At 45.0% G+C, this 8041-nt stretch overlaps 1 protein-coding gene across 1 annotated transcript in view; it reads right to left on the reverse strand.

Annotated features, from left to right (window-relative positions):
- vwa5b2 (von Willebrand factor A domain containing 5B2) overlaps positions 1 to 8041 on the reverse strand; it is a 31351-nt gene that overhangs the window by 2716 nt on the left and 20594 nt on the right. The window contains exons 16-20 of the mRNA XM_024010129.2: positions 6406 to 6741; positions 3485 to 3622; positions 3024 to 3152; positions 2680 to 2730; positions 2286 to 2521 (exon numbers count right to left, since the gene is read on the reverse strand). Coding sequence (XP_023865897.1) covers positions 2286 to 2521; positions 2680 to 2730; positions 3024 to 3152; positions 3485 to 3622; positions 6406 to 6741 — 890 coding nt within the window. The remainder of the gene's footprint in view (positions 1 to 2285; positions 2522 to 2679; positions 2731 to 3023; positions 3153 to 3484; positions 3623 to 6405; positions 6742 to 8041) is intronic.

Here is an 8041-nt window from a genome sequence, read left to right on the forward strand (position 1 = left end):
TTTGTTACGATACAGTCTTATAAAATTGATTAAATCGTTTCCTCCCTCATCTTTTCCCCCATGACAACGCAAAACCAGGTTTTTATTTTTTTTTAATGCAAATTTATTACAAATAAAAWAACTTTGCACATTTACATAAGTATTCAGACTCTTTACTCAGTARTTTGTGGAAGCACCTTTGGCAGGGATTACAGTCTCGAGTTTTCTTGGGTATGACGCTACAAGCTTGGCACACCTGTATTTGGGGAGTTTCTCCTATTCTTTGCAGATCCTCTCAAGCTCTGTCAGGTTGGAAGAGGAGCGTTGCTGCACAGCTATTTTCAGGTCTCTCCAGAGATGTTCGATCAGGTTCAAGTCCGGGCTCTTGCTGGGCCACTCAAGGAGATTCAGAGACTTATCCCGAACCCACTCCTGCGTTGTCTTGGCTGTGTGCTTAGAGTCGTTGTCCTATTGGAAGGTGAACCTTCGCCCCAGTCTGGAGCAGGTTTTCATGAAGGATCTCCATGCACGCCTCCAACTCAATCATCAAGTTTGCAGATGATACAACAGTAGTGGGCTTGATTACCAACAACGACGAGACAGCCTACAGGGAGGAGGTGAGGGCACTCGGAGCGTGGTGTCAGGAAAACAACCTCTCACTCAACAAAACAAAGGAGATGATCATGGACTTCAGGAAACAGCAGTGGGAGCACCCCCCTATCCACATCGAATGGACAGCAGTGGAGGTGGAAAGTTTTAAGTTCCTCGGCATACACATCACAGACAAACTGAAATGGTCCACCCACACAGACAGTGTGGTGAAGAAGGCGCAACAGCGCCTCTTCAACCTCAAGAGGCTGAAGAAATGTGGCTTGTCACCCAAAACCCTGACCAACTTTTACAGATTCACAAACGTCTACAGATGCACAATCGAGAGCATCTTGTCGGGCTGTATCACAGCCTGGTACAGCAACTGCACCGCCCTCAACCGCAAGGCTCTCCAGAGGGTGGTGCGGTCTACACAACGCATCACCGGGGGCAAACTACCTCCATGACACCTACAGCACCCGATGTCACAGGAAGACCAAAAAGATCATCAAGGACAACCACCCGAGCCACTGCCTGTTCACAACGCTACCATCCAGAAGGCGAGATTTGATGCACCTATACACTGAGAGATTGAAAAACAGCTTCTATCTCAAGGCCATCTGACTGCTAAACAGCCATCACTAACTCAGAGAGGCTACAGCCTACATTGAGACCCAATCACTGGCCACTTTAACAAATGGATCACTAGTCAGTTTAATAATGCCACTTTAAAWWTMTTTACATATCTTACATTACTCATCCCATATGTACGTATATTCTGTATTTTACACCATCTATTGCACCTTGCCTTTGCTGCCCGGCCATCGCTCATCCATATATTTATATGTACATATTCTCATTCACCCCTTTAGATTTGTGTGTATTAGGTAGTTTTCGTGGGATTGTTAGATTACTTGTTAGATGTTACTGCACTGTCGGAACTAGAAGCACAAGCATTTCCCTACACTCGCATTAACATCTGCTAATCATGTGTATGTGACCAATAAAATTTGATTTGATTTATACCGACATTTCGCTTGTTTGACTGTCTTGCGGAGGGAATAATTACACTGTTTATACTGGTATGTGCCTACATGTAGATACTGGTATGACGCTGGAGATAATGAATATTAGGTTGAAAGGGGTGGAATTGRCCTTTAATACAATTGCACAAATGGCTTGATTAAGTCAGATCCACTTTAGCCAACATCCACATAGCGGTTGTTTTGACAGTGTCGGAAGTGGAACTGCYTTAGAGCTGTCAAATCCACAAGTGGCTCCTGACATTACACCTAAAGTGGACATTGCCTTTGGCTGCACGGAGTCAATCCCATGTAAACTTGTTTACAAATTCAAAAACTGCAATGTGAGATGTAATCTACACCTCAAATAGAATGATAGAAATCCTCATTACTTAGTTTCATTATTTTTCGCATTTCAGTGTAATTATTTCTATATAGCCTATACTTTCTCGTTCTGAACTTCTAACACGAGTGGGACGGGTGTGGCTTTGTGAAAATGACCGCGAGAGCAGCTGCTCACCGATCTGACGGCTCCAATGCAGTTCCGACACCACCAACAAAATCCGCTATGCGGGTGTCTGCTATCGTCGGTTAGCGCTTGATCTGATTGAATCTCGGCCTAAGACCTTTTAGGCACAGCCTGGATCTATTGTAATGACCGTATGATCAAATGTAGTGAGAGGACAGTAGTCTCACCAGAGGTAGGTAGTCTGGGGTCTTAGTGTCTGTGTGTTTCTCTGCCTCAGCAGACAGACAGTGGCCCTTCAGAGGGACCTGCTTCCCAGAGGAGTTAGATGACCTTAGTCTGCCCAGAGGGAATCTGGAGCCAAAGAAGCTCTCCGCAGACTTGCTCTCCACTGAGCGTTGGGAGCGGGTGGAGGAGGTGCCGGACACGGCTGAGGGACTGGCAGGGTAGGGATTTCCCCCTGCACCTGAGAGAGAGGCACACAGGTTTGATCAACAATATTGAAGGGCTTTATTACAACAGGTTGTGGAGAGGTAATAGTGCAACAAATCGTGAACTCGGATATTGACTAATTGAATGGTTGAAGTGTTCGGTTTGAGATTCAGCCAATGTAATAGCACTTACTGCTGTCCCAAGACTTCAGGCTGCATGGGGAGGCAGGAGTATCATCCCTGTCTGGGAAACAACCAAACAAAAAGTATACTACAAGACCTGGAGTTCATTATTGTATGTAATTGTGTTACCTGTCAGGTATTTTAAATGTCTGTAATGTCTAATTATGTCTATTTAAAAAAATATATATATAATGTCTTTAATGTAAATGTTAATTGTTTGTAATGTCTTTTTAGTTCTCTATCGGAACCCAGGTAGACTAGCTGACATCATGGCATTGGCTAATGGGGATCCTAATTCAAATGTAAATATACACAACATTTGACCTCTGTGGGTTTATTGTATTGTAGGTTTACCTGTGGAGTTGCAGGTGTCCTCAAATTCCTCACTGTCTCTGCTGGAGGGGCGACGGCCCAGTCCCACAGAGTAGGCCTTCTGTCTACGACTGCCTGACTGGGAGCTCCGCCTGTTCCCCAAACGCAACCCTACACATGACAGGACAACAGTCACCACACACCACCACTATCCAAACCATACTCCTCTGAGCCTGGTTCCTGTCTCTCTTCATAGGTTCCTGCCTTGTAGAGAGTTTTTCCTAGCCACTCTGCTTCTACATCTGCATTGCTTGCTCTTAGGGGCTTTAGGCTGGGTGTCTGTAAAACACTTTGTGACAACTGCTGATGTAAAAAGGGCTTTATAAAAAAACATTTAGTTGTTTGAAATTTGATTGATACAGACATCAGTTACCGTGCATATTATAAAATGAGGCCATGTGTTTTCAGGTTTGCTGTGACTGTGGAACTGTCTGAAGTGTTACCGGTGTTTCTCACTTCCACAGTGTCTGATGGACCCTTGCTGGTGTTGGCGTCAGTGGCAGTAAAAGCTGTGTACGTACAGATGATGTTACAGCTCTTACTGGTCTGGATGGCTTTCATACGGTACCGCTTAGCAGGCCCTGCAAAACAAGTGTACAGCATACAATCAATCATACACACAGAGACAGGTATACTACAAAGCAGGATCAACTAGTGAGCCATCTAACTTTGATAAGCAACAAGAAATAACTATCGATTTTCTTGTACATTAAAAAAAAGCTAAACTTAGATACAGTCAGGTCTAAAGATGAGCAAAAAGACTACAAAACAAATAATAAAAATACTGAGCTATATTGGCTGTGTTTACACATGCAGCCCAATTCTGATATTTTGCCCAATTATTGTGGAAAGAGATGATTTTTATTCTTATTTTACTTAACTAGGCAAGTCAGTTAAGAACAAATTCTTATTTTCAATGACGGCCTAGGGACAGTGGGTTAACTGCCTTGTTCAGGGGCAGAACGACAGATTTTTACCTTGTCTGCTCTGGGATCCGATCTTGCAACCTTTCGGTTACTAGTCCAACGCTCTAACCGCTAGGCTACCTGCCGCCCCGTGGCATCATCCGATAGAGTTCCAAACACCCCAGTTGCATTGAAGCTGTTCTGACTCGTGGCGGCCCAATTCCCTATCAAGACACTTCGTGTTGGTGTTTCCTTTATTTTGGCAGTTACCTGTAGCTTACTACACTGCTCAAAAAAATAAAGGGAACACTTAAACAACACAATGTAACTCCAAGTCAATACAGATGGTTACGGCTCTCTGTGAATATCAAACTGTCCACTTAGTAAGCACACTTGATTGAGTCAATAAATTTCAACCGATGTCTCTGTTCATCCACTCGTGTATAGATGTTGCACTGTTGAGACTCAAGGTAGGACTTTTTTTGGCAAGAAACATTAAAATAAGTACAGGACATTAGGGATAAAAGAGAGGGGGCTGTGGATGAGTTATATTTGTTCAAAGAAGCCATAGGAGACGGTCCTATTATGAGTTGAATTTATCACCCGAAATCAACAGGCTGTGATAGCCTACTGCAGGGACTCATTCCACTTTCTGGATATACTTACGAAATCAGGAGTTAGCAAAGGACTCGTTCAGGTTTCAAAGCAGAGTCCCCAAATGAGTATGATTCCTGCAGGTGGTGACCACAGACAACTTCTCAGTTCCTTATGCTCTGGCTGATGTTTTAGGTCCTTTTTTGAATGGCTGGCGGTGCTCTCACTCTAGTGGTAGCATGAGACGGAGTCTACAACCGACACAAGTGGCTCAGGTAGTGCAGTTCACCAGGATGGCAATCAATGGCGAGCTGTGCAAAAGGTTTGCTGTGTCTGTCAGCGTAGTGTCCAGAGCATGGAGGCGCTACCAGAGACAGGCAGTACAATCAGGAGACGTGGAGGAGCCGTAGGAGGGCAACAACCCAGGAAGGACCGCTAACCTCCGCTTTTGTGCAAGGAGGTGCACTGCCAGAGCCTTGCAAAATGACCGTCCAGCAGGCCACAAATGTGCATGTGTCAGCATATGGTCTCACAAGGGGTCTGAGGATCTCATCTCCGGTACTCATGGCAGTCAGGCTACGTCTGGCGAGCACATGGAGGCTGTGCGGCCCCACAAAGAAATGCACCCACACACATGACTGACCCACGCGCAAACGCGGTCATGCCTGGAGGATGTTGCAGGCAGCAGAAAATTCTTCCCACTGCGTCCTCCAGACTCTGTACGTCTGTCAATGTGCTCCATTGTGCATCAGTGTGAACCTGCATTCATCCTGTGAAGAGCACAGGGCGCCAGTGGCGAAGTTTTGCCGAATACTTGAGGGTGTGTTTCCCTTCCTGGCCCAAGCACAAAATGTGAGTTCCTGCAAGCCTGGTGCGGCTGGGCTGTAAGCACAACCCCACCTGTGGACGTCGGGCCCTCATACCACCCTCATGGAGTCTGTTTCTGACTCTTGAGCAGAACTGCACATTTGGTAGGCAGCTGATGGAAAGGTACATGTGCTTTGCAGGCAGGCATCGGCTGGCAGTGCACCTCCTTGCACAACAGGCGGAGGAGGTCCTGCTCTGCTGGGTTTGGTTGCCCTCCTACGGCCTCCCTCACGTCTCTGCTGATGACTGGCCTGTCTCCCTGGTAGCGCCTCCATGCTCTGGACACATAGGAGACAGACACAGCAAACCTTTTGCCACAGCTCGCATTGATGTGCCATCCTGGATGAACTGCACATACCTGAGCGCCACTTGTGTGGGGTTGTAGACTCCGTCTAATGCTAACCGACTGCGCACTAGAGTGAGAGCACCGCCAGCATCTCAAAAGTGACCAAAACATCAGCCAGGGCATAGGAACTGAGAAGTTGTCTGTGGTCACCACCTGCAGAATCACTCCTTTTTTGGGGGTCTTGCTAATTGTCCTATATTCCACCTTTTGTTATTCCATTTGCACAACAGCATGTGAATTTTATTGTCCATCAGTGTTGCTTCCTAAAGTGGACAGTTTGATTTCACAGAAGTGTGATTGACTTGGAGTTACATTGTGTTGTTTAAGTGTTCCCTTTATTTTTTTGAGCAGTGTATTTGTATTATTTATTTTATACAGTCTTTTTTGCTCATCTTTATCAAGTGTGCCAATCATTTCGGACCTGACTGTATGTGTTTTCGTTTGTTGAATCAATTACACCATATCCATTTCAAGCTTATCTTTCAAATGAATTAAGTTACATCATAATATTTAGGCAAGTTAGCTGGCTAACTCTTTGATCCTGCTTTGTAGTATACCCCTCAGTACTCAACTAATCAAGGCTGAAGGAAAAAACCCTGTACACCCTGTGACCTCAATCCCAAAATTGTGGAACACTGGTGGAAACCCTCACCGTGCTCGATGTCACTCTCCTTCTCCGCCATCTTCTCAAAGTCCCTGATTGCAGAGCGAGCGGTCAGCTGGTGGATAATTTCCTCCCAGAGGTCTCCCCTTCCTCCCCCTTCTCCCCCGGATGTCCCTCCTGTCCCCTGGTCCTCAGAGGCCCAGAGTTGTGTCAGGTCCACGGTGACCTCCCAGGAAACAGGCCTGCTTCCTAGGAGGCCGTGGATGAGGGAGCGGCACTGGGCAGGGGGCGTGGGGGGGTCGTCCAGGGGGGCGGCGGTAAACAGGTACTCCGGGTCGGTGAAGCTGTCCCAGTCCAGAGGAGAGACAGGGAACAGCAGGCCGTCTAGCGGGAAAGAAAGAGGGGTAGAAGGAGAGGGTTAGTGGGTGGATGGAAAAGAGAGAGAAAGAGAGTGTGAGGGAGTTTAGTTTCAGACATCAGTCTAGGAGGTGAAGAACTTCTTATGGCTGCGGGATTGATATGACAACAGCCAGTGAAAGTGCAGGGCGCCAAATTCAAACAACAGAAATCTCATAATTAAAATTCCTCAAACATACAAGTATCTTATACCATTTTAAAGGTAATCTTGTTGTTAATCCCACCAAAGTGTCTGATTGCAAATAGGCTTTACAGCGAAAGCACCACAAACGATTATGTTAGGTCACCGCCAAGTCACAGAAAAATTCAGCCATTTTTCCAGCCAAAGAGAGGATTCACAAAAAGCACAAATAGAGATAAAATGAATCACTAACCTTTGATGATTTTCATCAGATGACACTCATAGGACTTCATGTTACACAATACATATATGTTTTGTTCGATAAAGTGCATATTTATATAAAAAAATCTCAGTATACATTGCCGCGTTATGTTCACTAGTTCCAAAAACATCCGGTGATATTGCAGAGAGCCACATCATTTTACAGAAATTGTCATTATAAATGTCGATGAAAATACAATTGTTAGATATGGAAATATAGATACACTTCTCCTTAATGCAACCGCTGTGTCAGATTTTAAAAAAACTTTACGGAAAAAGCAAACCATGCAATAATCTGAGTACAGCTTTCAGACAACAAAGCAGCCAAAAAGATATCCGCCATATTGGGTAGTTAACAGAAGTCAGAAATAGCATTATAAATATTCACTTATCTTTGATGATCTTCATCAGAATGCACTCCCAGGAATCCCAGTTCCACATTAAATGTTTGATTTGGTTCGATAATGTCCATCATTTATGTCCAAAGAGCTACTTTATTTAGTACGTTTGGTAAACAAATCCAAAATCATGAAGCGCGTTCCCTAGTTGCAGATGAAATGTCAAAAAGTTCCGTTACTGTCCGTAGAAACATGTCAAACGATGTATGGAATCAATCTTTAGGATGTTTTTAAACATAAAACGTCAATAATGTTCCAACCGGAAAATTCCTATGTCTGTAGAAAAGCAATGGAACCAGAGCTAACTCTCGTGACCGCGCCTCAGAGCCTGTGGCAATCTGCCAAACACCTGGCTCATTCCTCTCTCATTCGCCCCCACTTCACAGTAGAATCCTCAAACAAGTTTCTAAAGACGGTTGACATCTAGTGGAAGCCTTAGGAAGTGCAACATAACCCATATCCCACGGTGTATTCAATAGGGGCTGGG

This window comes from Salvelinus sp. IW2-2015, linkage group LG19 (assembly GCF_002910315.2).
Source record: "Salvelinus sp. IW2-2015 linkage group LG19, ASM291031v2, whole genome shotgun sequence".
Classification (NCBI taxonomy): Eukaryota; Metazoa; Chordata; class Actinopteri; order Salmoniformes; family Salmonidae; genus Salvelinus; species Salvelinus sp. IW2-2015.